Source organism: Guyanagaster necrorhizus, assembly GCF_019112545.1.
Source record: "Guyanagaster necrorhizus MCA 3950 unplaced genomic scaffold BT62scaffold_55, whole genome shotgun sequence".
Classification (NCBI taxonomy): domain Eukaryota; kingdom Fungi; phylum Basidiomycota; class Agaricomycetes; order Agaricales; family Physalacriaceae; genus Guyanagaster; species Guyanagaster necrorhizus.
Window position 1 is genome coordinate 111,751 of NW_025064934.1, and position 15,067 is coordinate 126,817.

At 49.3% G+C, this 15,067-nt stretch overlaps 5 protein-coding genes across 5 annotated transcripts; all 5 read left to right on the forward strand.

Moving 5' to 3' along the window:
- The first annotated feature begins 1 nt into the window (after window position 1).
- BT62DRAFT_642899 (uncharacterized protein) lies at window positions 2-2,050 on the forward strand. Its single transcript, XM_043181736.1, has 2 exons — window positions 2-290; window positions 347-2,050. Exon 2 carries the CDS (start codon window positions 349-351, stop codon window positions 1,957-1,959), a length of 1,611 nt encoding a protein of 536 aa, XP_043033570.1. The 5' UTR covers window positions 2-290; window positions 347-348; the 3' UTR covers window positions 1,960-2,050.
- BT62DRAFT_1081154 (uncharacterized protein) lies at window positions 2,033-4,367 on the forward strand (the record flags this gene model as incomplete). Its single annotated transcript, XM_043179640.1, has 10 exons — window positions 2,033-2,401; window positions 2,456-2,488; window positions 2,549-2,777; window positions 2,835-3,016; window positions 3,074-3,410; window positions 3,467-3,676; window positions 3,728-3,766; window positions 3,833-3,840; window positions 3,908-3,943; window positions 4,014-4,367. 10 exons carry the CDS (start codon window positions 2,033-2,035, stop codon window positions 4,365-4,367), a joined length of 1,797 nt encoding a protein of 598 aa, XP_043033571.1.
- Window positions 4,368-4,845: 478 nt separating this feature from the next.
- On the forward strand, window positions 4,846-5,901 carry BT62DRAFT_924281 (uncharacterized protein; the record flags this gene model as incomplete). The annotated part of the gene is made up of 1 exon (XM_043184594.1): window positions 4,846-5,901. One exon carries the CDS (start codon window positions 4,846-4,848, stop codon window positions 5,899-5,901), a length of 1,056 nt encoding a protein of 351 aa, XP_043033572.1.
- A 239-nt stretch (window positions 5,902-6,140) lies between these two features.
- Window positions 6,141-8,848, forward strand: BT62DRAFT_1081156 (uncharacterized protein). Its single transcript, XM_043179641.1, has 7 exons — window positions 6,141-6,499; window positions 6,551-6,972; window positions 7,024-7,563; window positions 8,115-8,333; window positions 8,366-8,503; window positions 8,560-8,632; window positions 8,683-8,848. Exons 1-7 carry the CDS (start codon window positions 6,259-6,261, stop codon window positions 8,763-8,765), a joined length of 1,716 nt encoding a protein of 571 aa, XP_043033573.1. The 5' UTR covers window positions 6,141-6,258; the 3' UTR covers window positions 8,766-8,848.
- Window positions 8,849-10,317: 1,469 nt separating this feature from the next.
- On the forward strand, window positions 10,318-14,683 carry BT62DRAFT_938408 (OPT oligopeptide transporter). Its single transcript, XM_043187537.1, has 33 exons — window positions 10,318-10,515; window positions 10,630-10,956; window positions 11,011-11,045; window positions 11,109-11,199; window positions 11,252-11,476; window positions 11,527-11,547; window positions 11,601-11,654; window positions 11,710-11,744; window positions 11,796-11,833; window positions 11,882-11,910; window positions 11,963-12,007; window positions 12,058-12,080; window positions 12,136-12,167; window positions 12,219-12,338; window positions 12,393-12,416; window positions 12,473-12,609; window positions 12,662-12,737; window positions 12,795-12,835; window positions 12,892-12,955; window positions 13,007-13,088; window positions 13,141-13,227; window positions 13,282-13,349; window positions 13,400-13,475; window positions 13,531-13,580; window positions 13,630-13,631; window positions 13,685-13,778; window positions 13,879-13,944; window positions 14,002-14,037; window positions 14,094-14,125; window positions 14,172-14,232; window positions 14,285-14,309; window positions 14,356-14,474; window positions 14,526-14,683. The coding sequence occupies exons 1-33, from the start codon at window positions 10,338-10,340 to the stop codon at window positions 14,539-14,541; spliced, it is 2,409 nt and encodes an 802-aa protein (XP_043033574.1). The 5' UTR covers window positions 10,318-10,337; the 3' UTR covers window positions 14,542-14,683.
- The last annotated feature ends 384 nt before the right edge of the window (window positions 14,684-15,067 follow it).

The window sequence follows — 15,067 nt, forward strand, 5'->3', positions numbered from 1 at the left end:
TACAGTTTTCTCAGTTTGACCCAATGGTGGCACTGGTCCGCTGTGACCGAAATTGTGCAACATTCAGGTTTCATGCCAGGATAAGCAGAGTTTCGTGATGCAGTTGGTGATTGCTTGCTTGACGCCATTGTTCTGTTCCTGTTGCCTTTGTGGGATCTGCCGGCAGTTGTACTTTGTTTTGACAAAGGTTTGGTTGACTTTTCGAACGTAAGCCGCGGCTACATAAGGACTGCCTCTGCCCACAGTCGGCGTTGCAGCACATCGTCCATCGCGCTACATACTAAGATCAGGTAGGCAAACCAAACTGCATGCATGCATGGTCCAGCGCTGAACGAATGCTCCACAGGCATGGCGAAGCTGAAGGTTCCGAGTCGATTATTGCGCAACAGGACATCGAAAATCTCTCCGCCTTCCTCTCCCATTCACCGCCTTCCTCCCGAACTTCTCATCGAAATCTTCCTGCAGGTTACCTGGGAACCAAAGATGCGGGACATGTGGGGTGTCAGGCCCACCGGCCTACCCTTGGTCATCTCCCATGTTTGTGGTATCTGGCGCGACGTCGCTAACAAGTGTTCTTCCTTGTGGACTTCTGTGGCCATTCAGCGGTCATCAGCAGTCGCCGCGCCAGCCACGTCTCATGTTCACGATTCTGTTAACGGATCTCGAGTCGGCTTTCCTCTGGCCCAGCTCTATCTCCAACGTTCGGGCGAACAACCTGTCAATGTCGAAATCGTTGTCCGACCACCCCCATCGTTCCGGGATTGGTGGACTCGCAGGCATGCATATGTGCTATCCGACCTTCTCCTTCCTCACGCTGGACGATTCAAAAGGCTGGTGATCAACCATCATTCCTGGGAGTGCCATCGCATTCTTTGGGAGCGCATCTTTGCTATCTCGATGCCCATTCTGGAAGATCTACAGTTCTACCACTTCTCCCTCCGGGATGCCGACGAAGTGTTTGCGACTGGGGGCTTGGCTCCACCCAAAGCAGAGCTATGCCCGTCTCTTAAAGACATGATCATTGGTGTTCCATGCCGGTGGCAAGGATTCCGACAATCAAACCTGACATCCCTCAGTTTCGCACGGCTTCTAGTGCATCACTGTCCAAAGATCCAAGAATTGGTTGAAATCCTACGGCTCAGCAAGGATACCCTCGACAAGGTCGAGATCCTCGGTGCGTTTGAGGCCGGAGACTCCGGGGCCTCGTTCTCTCCTGGTGAACGTTTATCGCTGCCTAACGTTCGCATGCTTCGTCTCGGATTTTATAATGCTCGCGACCTCCGGCCGTTGCTCCACCGTGTCGCGTTTCCTGCGCTTAGGGCCCTGGTTATAATCAACATGTATGGTGAAGACGCATTTGGAGGCTATATGCGTGATCTCCATGCCCTTTGCATCAGCCACCTTTTTGATACTATGATACGCTTCCTACCCTTGAGCCAGATAACCTTTCTTATTCTTCGATATGTGTGCTTTCGAGAGGAACGGTTCCCAGCATGGGCCAGTTTCCAACGGGGCTGCGTCGAAGAGAAACACTTGCCCACGCCGTTGAGGTTCATGGCATCCTTGACGTCGCTCAGGCACCTTTTCTTAATCTCCCCTGACACCGCGACCTTGACGTCGATGAATTACCCCATGCCCCTCATGTCCACAGAGGACTCTGTATCCCGACTGCCTCTGGTCCTCCCAAACCTTTCCTTCCTGCGGATCATGGCCCTCTCGCCAAAAAACTACAGAAATATTTTTGACTGGATTGTCCAAAGGCACTCTGTGTTGCGCGCGGCTCTAAGTGAACGCTACCATGTTGGGCCTTTCCTTCGAAGAATGCATCTGTGCTTACCCGAGGACGCACAAGCAACGGTTGACGCACTAGGATATCCTGGACTGGCGTGTGAAGAGACCGTTTCATACCGTCCTGGTATTCACCAGATGAAATACCCTGTCATGCACGATGACTTTTAATTAGAGCAGCTTAGAGTTTAGAAAACCGACATGTGGTCCCACTAGAAAATTTAGTATTTATAGATTTTCTCCAATGCAATGCTGCGGATCCATCGGGCCGCAGTCCGGTGGCTGTGGCGCCCAACCACTCAACCACCTCCATCATGCAGGGCTGGAAATCCAGCCGTTGTCTCGGTGTCGAAGCGACGCCTCTTCGTTACCTACCACCATGCAGGACACTCACTATTTGTTAGAGGATGAGGCCTCTCTACGGCGCCAGACCTATCATTCTGTATCATGGCCACCAACGACAGTCTTCGACAAGGCTATATACAACAGCAGCATGTCCTACAAAATTTTCAACCACTTCGACGAAGATGGGCCCATCGACGTTTCTCAGGACATCGATTTCAAGGTGGCCCGTTTGGAGGCGTTCATAACGACCATGATAGGCTTTTACTCGGTGAGTAATTTTTCATCTGCGTCGGGGAGAGTAAGTAAGTAAACCTTTATATAGGGCGACTTGGATCTCACGGGTCGACGTCTCTCCGTAAGCGCAATTTTTTTTTAAAAAAAAAAAGGTCGCGGCAGTCGTTCATTATATTTGAAGAGATTTGAATTCTATTCATCACGTTGGTCTCTCTTTCTTGCCGACGTGGAAGCTCTCGCCCCATTTGTGCTGGAATTCGAACGCGGATGGACATCTGAGGGTCTCCTGGAAGGCCAAGGTCGCTCGTATGTGTACTATGAAATTCAGAACGAGGAGATGTGGGAAAATTTTCGAGAGCGATGGCTTGTACCAAGCTCATACGTTTACGAAGACGTGAAGGAATGGACAGGTCAGTGAAACTTTTTTTTTCATTATGCCTACTTCCGAAATCTCACCCTGTCATTAGATAGCGTTGTCAGGCAGATAACAGACTCCAAGGGCGAGCCGAAGATCCAGAAGTTATTTCTTCTTGATCTCCCTGACGAGCTGCTGGATCTCGTGTTTCAGCAGGGGGGCAGTGGCGTCGTACGTCTTCTGTCAAGGACTTGTCGACATATGAGGGCTTTGGGAGCGCCATACACCTACCGAGTGAGTCAGCATCCGGTGCTACCCAAGTGGAATCTAGCGCTAAGGCATCGCCCTTAGTTTCGCTCCATACGTTTGTGCGTGCCTTCGACCAATGAGATAGCATTAATACTAGGCAGGTCTGTCACGGAACAAAAAAAAAATCGTTTGTTCTGGTGTTATCAGCAGTCTCTGGACAAGGCGCATCAAGACATTGCATTCCTCGTAGCGCGCCCTGATATCACTAAACAGATCGAGATTCTGAATATTCGCAATTCCTGGGCCGGCAGCGGCAGGTTACCTACAACCTTTGACACGCGCTATGATTTGTCTTCCGTCCTCTCTGGCCTATCGGCCGCCTTTCCTCATGGCGAAAGCATTACGATTTGGTCGTCAGCACGCACTTCCTTCGAACCATGTCAACTCTGCCCAACCTGAAGAGGCTGGTCGTAGACCGATGCTTGTTCGGTGTAGCCAGTGTGGCGGAGGCTAAAATACTGGCTGCTGTACCCAGCTTTTCAACCTTGACAACGTGCGCCACCTACGGCTGGCGATATCTCGTATCAGTGGACTTGGAGGGCTGGATTGGATTACGGCCTGGAACATCCTCGCGTTTTGCACTAAAATCACCTCTCTTTACGTCTTTTCCCACTCGCAGCAGCTCGAACTTACCTTGTTCATCCGGTCGGCCAAGGAATATCACTTCTCCTATTTATCGCGCTTGTCCCTGACAAGCATCTCGGCTGCATCGGTTGGCCTTCTCTGCGTTTGGCTGTCAACCTTGAGTGATAAATCCCAATATCACTCATTTCAAAACTCGATTTGCCGCTGGCATAACAGACGCAGAAGTGCGTCCACTATTAGAGGTACTCGCGCCACAGCCTCTCACGAATCTGGTCCTTGACGGTTTGTTAGAGGGCAGCGCAAGCGTCTTCAGTGACATCTCCCAGCGTTTTCCCCAGTTGACTCATTTACTCCTTTTCCAACTGCAAGAAGCTCGCTTGGGGTCCCGGGTGCTTAGCCTGAGCCATCGGCCACGTACGCTTCCCAACTGGCCTCCCTCCTTCACCTTCGCTACTTCGGGTGGAACCTTGGGGAACCAATACCGCCGGGCGGGCCTGTTCCAGAGGAGACCAGTGCTGAAGAGAATGCTGATAAAGAGGATGCAGATGCAGATAACGACGAGGCTCCAAGCGACCCAGACGAAATCGCTGCAATGTTTGCCAAGCGCTGCGTGGCGCTAGAGGTGTTCATGCTTCATGATGTATCTTTAGGGTGGGATATTTGCCGCACAAGTGATGGCCGAATGAGGTTGAAGAAAATGAGCGACTTCAGATGTTGGGAGTCTATCCCGTGGAATCCGATGTCGACGTGAACAGTTGGAACGAATCACGTAGGCAAATTAATGAGCGCCGTTCAGTGTTCCTTTGTCATACAGATGAACGGATGGAATGGTAGCGAGCTTTTCGTCGTCTGAACGTTTGTCTTCAAACTTCAAGGCTCTTCCATCTTGAGCAATCACTGAGCGGCATAGTTAACTTTTGAATTTGAATCCCTGTTGATCCATTTCAAAGTCTTCCTCTGGCCCATGCTTCGTCCACTTAGATCCTTGCTACGGAGTGATTGCTATTTGTCAAGAACAAAGACCGACGAGTGGCGTTGGATAATACGTGGCGAAGCCACATTGTTTCGCGTGTAATGCCACAAAGGAATAGACCAAATCATGTCTTTATATCATTGACCCACGATAATCAGACAAAGACAAGGCAGAATGGTAAAGACCACATTGTGCTGGTAGATATAAATGAATAGTTCACAGGTAATGGTGACCAGCTTAACCCCATCACACCAAGATGATGATGCCGCTTCGCACAACACCATCCCTCCCACCCATCGCCGCTCTGGCCGAAAGCGACTTCAGCGACTCCGAGACAGACAGCTGTCCTAGCGTCCCCCCCAGTAGTCCGCTCTCCTCCGACTTCATGTCAGATTTCCTTGACGGCCAAGACCGGTATCGCGACTCTAACCAGATTAAACATTGCAACAACGTCCAGGAGAAACGCAACAGGAGGTACAGCAGTCACGATGACGGTCGTAATTTCAATCGCGATGTCAAGTTTGATGCCCGCGAACCTGACCGGTTCAGTGGCCCTGTACCTGTAACTCCCGTTACTTGCGTCGTCAGACTCCCTGAACTCAAGGTCGACCGTCGCGATGCAGCATCACCCCAACGCGACGTTGCACACCGTAGCACAGGAAGTCCCAGGAACAGCGACCGCAGCCTCAATTCCTTCGAGAACAGCTACATGTGCATCAACCAAGGCGTCAAGACACCCGAACGCGGCATCAGTGGCAATCGCGAGGGCATGTCCCTCAAAGAATACAGGTTCCGCCACTTCGACGTTAAAGTCGCCCCACCGGATGACACAGCGCCCCCCTACGCCCCAGGCATGCAGACCGAAACCGAACCCGTGGCTAATGTCGTCCTCAACCCGGATACCAACTCAGTCCCTGACCAACCCCGTCGAAGGGCGCGAGCCCGATCGGTCACCTACGAGCCAACTATTTTCCGATGCGTCCAACCCGACTGCGACGAGCACTTCGAAACTCTTGACGAGGTAATAGCGCATACACCTGTACACAGGGGCCAGTTTGGGGATAAGGACAGTGTACGGTGCGCCTGGCCGGACTGCAACTGGACTAGCAACATGGTAGGTAACGCGAAGAGGCATTTTTTGGTCATCAAGCATAAGAAGAAAGGTTTTGTTTGCGATGAATGCTCCGAGATGTATACGAGGAAAGATGCGTTGAAGAGGCATCAGATAAAGAGGCATAATCATCGAACGGATGAGGATGCTGCTTTGGATGAGATGATGAGGCTGCTCAGGGACTCGGAGGACACGGATTGAGGTGCAGGCGACCGAGATGTTATCACAAACTGTATTTGTGGGCTGTAAAAAAGAAGCTCAACAAGGCGTCAGCTGTACTTGTCGTCAAAAATGTATTCAAACCCGATATGATTTTACCCAGGCGCCCAAAGAGCGATACATAATTGACGCAGACCCGCATATCATTGTTCGCCATTTTCATCGAACAATTGATTAGATGGATGATATTGCAATTCACCTTTGCATATTCGGAACAGTGATCTTGGGCGCTTAAGTTGTATTCAATCCTTCAACGGACTCGCACGGTCGCCTTCGATCCATCATCTGATAGACGCGGGGTTGCCTTCTTCCCAGACCGTCGTCGCTCCATATCCTCAGATGAGCAATCCCCCCACACCTGCATCTCTTTCATCTCGTGGCCGCGGTCGAGGATCTGCTCCTCCCACCACTGCAAATCATTCAACTTTTAAACGAGACATCACCGACGGCTTGGCCGCAGATCCCATCACAACACTAACGGTACCAGCTGCGGACGAAGAGGCTGTCGCGATCAAGGATGTGAGATACATCGGGTCATACAATTGGACGGATAGCTCATCGCCGACGATCTTGGTGCCAGGTGAGAGGTTGCATCATTTCCCAAGCGCCGGGCGCTAACCCATCTGCCCAGGCTCTCCCCGGATCTGGAGGAACAAGCCTACTCCCTTTATCGTCCCCGCTGATTCAGGATACCAGTTCTGCGACCAGAATGGTTACCGCCTCCCTAAAACTCCGTTGCTACCCATCCTCGCTGCTGTTGACAATATAGCACCCGGGTCCGACCCCTCTTCAACCACGATCGATTGGCCCTCTGTCGATTTCATCATCGACAGAAACGGGCTACGCAAGCTCATGGCGTGGGTCAGCGCAAAGAAGCAGAGTTTTCGGATCGACCTGCAGCTTGCAGGGGAGAAGACGGTGCTATGTAACCGGTGGGAGGCAAAGACAAAGATGAAGAAATTTGGGTATGGGTATGCATTCGAGGGAGCGGTCACGTGTGCTGCTCCTGGTTGCGAGACGAGTTCAGGCGGGCATCATAGGATCATCACCTATGTGTGTGCGCAGCTATGCCGTAAACTTCGCCGTAACCTGATAGTTTCGTAGGACCTCAGTGGTCTCAAGATGGTGGTGCGTTTCGAAGTGGACGCGTGCCTTGTCCCAGAAGATCCAACCCATGCATCAGTTGACGATTTGTCGGCTGAGTTTGCATCGAAGCTTGCCCTCCCAGCATCCACGGACATAGTCGAGGACACGATTTTGTTGACCGTCATCATCGCCGGCAAACCCATAGCCAACGAATCTACTGTTGAGCTGGCGACAAGGAAGGCCGGTAATTCGCTATTATGGAGGGAGAAATTTCTGCAGATGTATTTTTCGCAGACACCGGAGCTGTTCATCGGTACGCACAAGGATGGCTGTTTTACGGACGTCCAGCGAAGGACGATGGAAAGCCTGTCCTACGTTGAAGAAAATGTTCAGAAGAAACTGAGGGAGTTGGGGAAAGCGTTGCATGATATCCAGGCTCTGGTGGCAAATTCAGGGTCGACAGGACGGTTGAGCTTGATTGGCAGAGATAAAGAGCTGTTGGTTTTTGAGAGGCCGACGAGCGACAATTGCTTGCCGAATAAGTACTTGAAGAGGTTTGTGCGTGGGGAGTGAAATATCATACGAAAATAAACACGGCAGATCTAGGCATATATCCATCAAATGGCGAGCTTTTGATGACGAAAACTGAGGTCGGTTAAACAATTCAGCCGGAGAGGATGAAACAGTGCGAAGCAACACTCACAATAAAATTCCCGACATAACTTCCATGCCCACGCCAGTAGATAATGTGAGATGGCGCACAGGAGCATGAGAAGGGGTCAGGGTCGCTGTACTGGAGAGAAAGTCTCCAACACACAGTCCCGAGCACAACCAGGTAAGTGGCGCCGGTACCATGCAGAACCGTGGTCGAAAGGCACGAAAACCACTGGGTGACAGATTCAGCTCGTTTGTTGCACAGTGACATTTGAAATGCTTACACAAAAATGAGAAAGGAAACCCAAACCGAGCATTCAAAAGGCAAGTTAGGTATGGTAACGGTGGCGGTGTGGTTACCACTCAGAACGATGTTCTGACTGGTGTGCCTGAGCTAGCATTGAAATTACCTATAGGCCAAAAGTCCGCCGTGTTGCTATTAAACTCTTCGGTAGCCTTTTCTCCGGCACGACCGCAACCGTCTACCGGCTACAACATGTCGCCTGACGCCAAAGAGTGAAGAGCAACAGAGAAGCTCTGCAGGAAATCCTCACAGGCATGGCGAATTTCTCGATACAGAATTTGAAGGAGTATTGGACCATCCATTGTCCTGGTGTCGACACCCAATTTCCAGGGGACCCTCATACGATGATCACGAGTGGCAGTCTTGGACCGTAGAACTACTCATGAGACTTCGCCGGTGCAGACCAAGAATCTTGGCAAGAAACGAGGACGAAAGACGAACGGTCCGGCCGCTCCCCTTGATTCCCATGACGCGTCATCGCAAGGCGTCATCTCAGCTTCACTTGATGCAGATGCTGACGGGCGAACCAAAGACAAAACAGTGCCTAGATGAAAGGGGAGAGAGGAAAGACCGTCAAATCTACGCGCGATGTCAAGGAAGTGTTCACATTACATGATGAGAACGCCCATGTTCGGTACCTTAATCCTGATTGTGAAGACATTCTTGTCGGTGAACAGCACAATCATACACTACAGAGAACATTGTAACGGCGTTCCCAGAAAATCCGGAAGCATCCGCTGCGTGTATTTCGACTGTAATTGAGTGGGAACAACGGCGGGGTATGCGGGATGGCATTTCTTAGCGGCGATCCATCTGGAGGGGAAATTCCAGTGCAACAAGACCTTCATCATGCCTGACAGAAGGGGAGGCCAAAAAGTCTAGCCGAGTAGATATCTGCATAGTGCAAAGGTAAAAGACTGGTCGCATTATGCTCCATGCAAGGCGCGCCATTCAAAGCTTTTGATAGCAATCTCAGGTTCTTCCAGCAGTCTCATCGGTAGCTTGCATTGTTAAGCGAGGTTGCTCTTCCACATGCACGAGCCATCTATGCGCAGTGTGGGATCGGATTTGATTATGGGCCCAGTCCGAGACTTTGGTTCCGTTGCTCCAGGGGCTATTCAGTCCCTTGAAACAGAAACTTGAGCCTGTACAGATACCACGGCAATGAGGAGGTTCACTTGAAGCTATAGCAGAAGTAAATGTAACTAGATCTTCATGTCATTGCTGAGCTGCACACCTGCTTGTGTTCGTCGTCGTCACACAGAAGATTGGGTATATGGTATGACTCCTCAGTATTGACTGAGATGATAGATCTTCGGCATCAAGGCACTTGGTGCGGCACCGCGACACCAGCACATGGCTATGCACCTGCTGATCATTCTGCTTTCTACTTGATGGGACGGAATGCAAGGAAGAGACCATTCCGAGTCAATGAGGGATGGTGGTTAAATGCCAAGTAGTTGGAAAGGGAGGCGATCGGTTTATGTTTGTGCGTCTTTATTTTTTGAATGCACCAACAAGGACCCACAATTTGCCTTGTTAGGCCATCACCTGCCTTCCTTCTCTCGTCTCATGGCCCCAAGTTGAAAGGAACTTATGGCAGCTTTTAATTTCTCGATGTTATCAGGTATAGCGCACGGAAAGCCGTCATCAATCAAGAATCAGAATCCTGGGGGCCCAGCTCATTACCTTGGTAGCACCCGGTGTGCGGTCGTCTTTCTAGAGGGCGATAAGTATGATTTGACGGTACATTGGAGCACGAGGAGCAGCTGTCAAGAATCCCAGGAGATATAATCGGAGCTTTTGATGCTCTTTTTTCATTTGTCGCCAAGAAACGATGCATATGGGCATGTATGTTTTCTTTGATTAAGCTGATCCTTCTTACAATCTGATGTATTGTTCATTTAGCTTACAGGGGCGGTGTATCAATCTGAACGTGGGGGAACGCTGCTTCTCGACATCATGTTCCCATTGTGAAAAGCCAAATACGAGTCGTTTTAACCTTATCTTTCCCACTGATGTTTCCTTGTCGAGAATGTTATGATGGAAAGCCATAGTTCAAAATTGTCGGCCAATGTGGTTTATTCCCGCAAGACATATCATATGTCACCTCAACTTCTTGATTACATGTGATTTTTGATAGGCGAGGCTGCTATGCTTCCTTCCATCGACGCTCCAGCATTTCTTTCGCTACCTTTATCATATCCGTCAAATTTTCTACCAAGAAAAACGCCGAAAACTGCGGCCCTCACACCTCCCTTCCGGCGTCACTCCGTCCGATGTGAACATCCAAAGCTCATGGTATACGAACATGTGCTATCCTTATCAACACTGATTCCGATTCCGCATCCAAGCTAAAAATACGAAATATAAGATGACATCTTCCTGTGCGGAAACTCTTTCGAACCTTGTGATTATGGGCGATCATCCAGTGCGAGGCCCCCACTATTCGCTTGCTAAACTCAATCGTCCAAATTCATACGCACCATCCACCATTCCTGACGTTGAAAAAGATGAGGACGAAACATATCAACAGCAAGAGACTATGACCGGTGAGTCCCATGAGCGTGATTTCTCCGCCGCACATGCTGATAATGATGGTGAAGCCGACTCGATTTCTGTAAGTTTGTCACTACGCTACGCCTACATATTGGATTTACTAACAGTGCAGGCCATCACCGGTGCGCAGTTCGATGATCCTAACTTGGACCGGGATCATATGTTGGTGTTTGATGACGACAGCCCTTACCCAGAAGTGCGGTCAGCCGTCTCCAATACCGACGATCCCGATATGCCTGTAGCGACTCTCCGAGCGTGGATCATTGGTCTGATGTGGGCTATCCTCATACCTGGCATCAACCAGTTCTTTTTCTTCCGCTATCCAAATGTCTACGTCACGGGGATTATTGCACAACTTTTGTCGTTTCCCATAGGTCAAGTTGCTGCTGCGTACGTTCCCCGGTGGAAGGTATTTGGAATATCGTTGAATCCTTGTGAGCTTGGAAAATCCACAAAGAAATAGGTTTGCTTACTTCTATTTCAACTAGCACCATTCACGGTTAAGGAGCATGTTCTAATAACGGTACGCCGATCGTTGATTGTGCGGGGGCTGAGCATGTTTCATGAAGTACATTTCTCATCACAGATCATGGCTTCTGTCGGTGCTGGATCGGCGTATGCTACTGACATCATCGTCGTTCAAAGGGTATACTATAATCAGATATATAGCTTCAGTTGTATGTTCAACCCCCCTCACAACCGCCTCTTTCTATTGATCGTGATTCACAGACCAATGGTTTATTGTCATGTCAACGCAAATCATCGGATACGCCATTGGTGGAGTAGCACGACGATTTTTGGTTGCTCCCCCTTCAATGATATGGCCTGCAAAACTAGTCAATTGCGCCTTGTTCAATACGCTACATTCTCAGCAGTATGCTGGTATTGGGAACCGTGGTGGAATCAATCGAGAGCGATTCTTCGTCTATGCATTTTTAGCGGCTTTTGCTTGGTGTGAGTGCGTCTGTTACCCAAAAGCATCCTAATCGATGAATTCTCGTCAGATTTCTTCCCTGGGTACCTTTGTGAGCAAGACGCGTTCGGTAAATGACTACCATGTGTCCCAACTTTGTTCCAGTCCAGGCGCTCTCCTACTTCTCGTGGATTACTTGGATCAAACCAAATGATGCTGGTAGGTGATTCATTGAATTCGCCTCCTCATCGTCCTTTTAAACCTATCCCTTCAGTTCTGGCTCAGCTGTTCGGCTACATCCATGGATTGGTGAGCTACGCCATCGTTCGTTGTCCAGTAGAACTTCATATCCGCCTACAGGGATTGTCTGTAGTGACATTTGATTGGAGTCAAATTGCGTAGGTACTCTTCTTGCATCGTACAAACCGTCTGCTTATGACTCGTAGATACATTGGCTCCCCCCTCGCTACACCCTGTGAGTTTAATTCACGTAGCATCAATCTTCCCGCGCTGATTACACGGACCAGGGTGGGCTGAAGCCAACATATTCACAGGTTTTGTGTTCTTTTTCTGTGAGTCGTATTATAATAATGAATCAACCTTAGCTGATTCTTCATTACAGGGATTCTAACGCCCATCCTCTACGTATGTAATTATTCCGTGGTTGTTCAGTCGCGCAAGAAGCTCACCTTGGTCAAAGTTCACGGATACATGGCATGCCAAGTATATGCCGTAGGTCACCACGACTTGGCCATTGGCATGTACTCATTGCTGCCTGTGCAGGATATCTTCGCGATCCTCCTATGATAATCAGATGCGAGAGTACAATGTTACGCGGATCCTCCGGCAAAATTCAACATTCAATGCCGATGCCTATCACGAGTATAGCCCTCTTTTCATATCGTAAGATTAATCAGGTCCGACCAACTATGGCCCTCGTTGACGACTTCCCTATAGAACGACGTTCGCAATTTCATACGGGTACGCCGAGGTTTCCACTCGAACTGCAGGTGACGAGGTACTGACTATGTATTTAGCCTGTCGTTTGCCGCAATAACTGCCACGATAATGCACGCGATCCTATTTTTCCGAAAACAAATATGGATACAGAGCTGCCGTGCCTTGCATGAGCAGCCCGATATTCATTCCCGTCTAATGTCAAAATATAAACAAGGTATGAGTCTGCACCTTTTCAAGTTCAACTGACATTAAATCTATTTCGTCAGTACCGGAATGGTGGTACCTTGGTATATTCTTTACAATGTTCGTCCTCGGTGTAATCAGCATCGAAGTATGGCCCACGTACGTCTGCTGCGCACCATATTTTCTCGGTATCTCTAACCGACGTGTCCTTGACAGAGAAATGCCGGTCTGGGCATTTCTTCTAGCGCTTGTCATCGGTCCGCACATTTTCCCGTCGATCCTGGTAACGACTCCTCAACTCCATTTCATCCAGCTTTCACATACGTCATCCCTGTGGGCATGATACAAGCCATCACGAACCAACAAGTCGGAACGAAGTGAGCTTTCTGCTTCAATAAGGTGTTCTCAGGCCCACGGGCACCTCTTAGTGTTATCACGGAGCTCGTCATCGGATACGCTCGTCCCGGCCGTCCCGTCGCCATGATGATGTTCAAGACGTGGGGTTACATTGTATAGGTCCTTCCACTGCCACATTGTTGCCGTTGGCTGATCCGGGTTCTAGACCATGTCACAAGCTCTGACATTCACTTCCGACTTTAAGCTTGGGCATTACATGAAAATCCCTCCGCGGTCGATGTTTTGGGCCCAGGTTATTATTTCCCTACATTCTCTTGGCTGTCTCTCATGGGGTCATTGCACGTAGGTCATAGCCACTACTGTCGCTGGTACAGTACAGCTAGGAGTGCAGTCATGGATGTTCACGAACATAGAGTAGGTGACTTTTTCCTGTTTGTTTGCAACCTTATTAATCCGGGTGGTAGGGGAATGTGCTCCCCTGACCAAAAAGACGGTTTCATATGTCCGGGTACGGAGGTATTTGGGACCGCTAGTATCATCGTAAGCTATCATCTGAGAGCTCCTTGTCTAGACATTAATGGCGGAATGTTTCTAGTGGGGTGTCATCGGCCCGGGGCTGCAGTTTTCCAAAGGACAAACTTATTAGTGCGTTGATCGCGCCTCTAATCGTCTTCTATACTAAGGAACCATATAGTCGTAAGATTTTGATCCAAATTTCTCGTTTCTTTCTGATTCTTCCCACTCAATAGCGCTGGTTTACTTTTTCCTGATCGGGGCCATCGCTCCCCTAGTCATATATTTTGTAGGCAGGCGATATCCGAGCAGCTGGCTGAGATATGTCAAGTACGTTCTTTTCTACGCATTTTACGACATCGTTGACACCGACTACAGCTTGTATGTCCTCATTATCACGCTCGTCCGCGTTATCTGATAGCTTTAAAAGCCCCGTTATCTTCAACGGAACTGGACTCATACCACCCGCCACTTCTATCAATTACGTTCCTTGGGCGTGAGTGTTTGCAGCCCTTTCCCGTCTGATGGTTAATCCAATACCTTTTCTAAACAGTGCAGTGGGAATGCTGTTCCAATATTACATTCGAAGGCAGGCACCTCTCGCTACCGAGATATCTCCCTTCTTGCCGACATTTTACATCTCAGACGACACTTCTCCTGGTGGACGAAATACAATTGTACGTTCGCTTAACACCCTTGAGTCCGCGACTCATTCAAACACAGATGTCTTGTCGGCCGCCCTTGACGCCGGGACGACCGTCTCGATTATCGTGATATTCTTTTGGTAGGAGACTATTCCTATACCAGGACCTGAGAAATGACTGACGTGGAGATAGCCTGCAATATCCCAGGAACGGAACGGTCAGATTTCCGTTTAACCTTGAGATCTCGTTCCTGACAGATGTAGATCGGCTTGGATACAATACAATCGTGGTGGGGAAACACAGTCCCGTTCAAAGGTGCGGATTATGGGCCAGGTGGGATCGGCACACCAGTCAAGGCATTAGCGCCGGGGGAAACTTTCGGGTAAGGAGGCTACCATATAACCGTGTTATGTTGACCTCTTTTTCGCCGTAGGCCGAGTATGTGGTAAACGAAATACAGCGTCTTTTAAAGTGACGCATGCTATCTCCACGTAGGACTAGCATGTAGGGCTGATTCGATGTATAATTTGCTGCATAAGCTGTACATATAAAATAGTTGTATCATCGTACCTGTATATGAGCAAGTATTTATACATCTATCTCAATGTCCCTTGAACCAAAAATTGTCGATTTTGTGGATTTTGAACCTGACCAGTTCTATCCTCCCAGTAGGGCAGTCTCTTGATGTTAATATGCTCGTCGTGCTGGCCCATCGAAGAACTAATCCTCAAGGAGCCAACGCCTGTCCGGCAGAGGTTGAGAGCCGGGGAATAAAAATAGGAAAATATACAGTCCTCAGGGAGTACCTTCAGAAGATGCATAATCTTACCCACAGGTCCTTTCACATCTATACATACGAGTTACAGCAATTATATGCCAACATTAGTTCATCAAAAATCACAGTGTCACTGGAGGAAACCCTCCGGAAAGATGCGGCCACGCCGATCCTAGCCATACGGCCTTTTGACTGCTGCA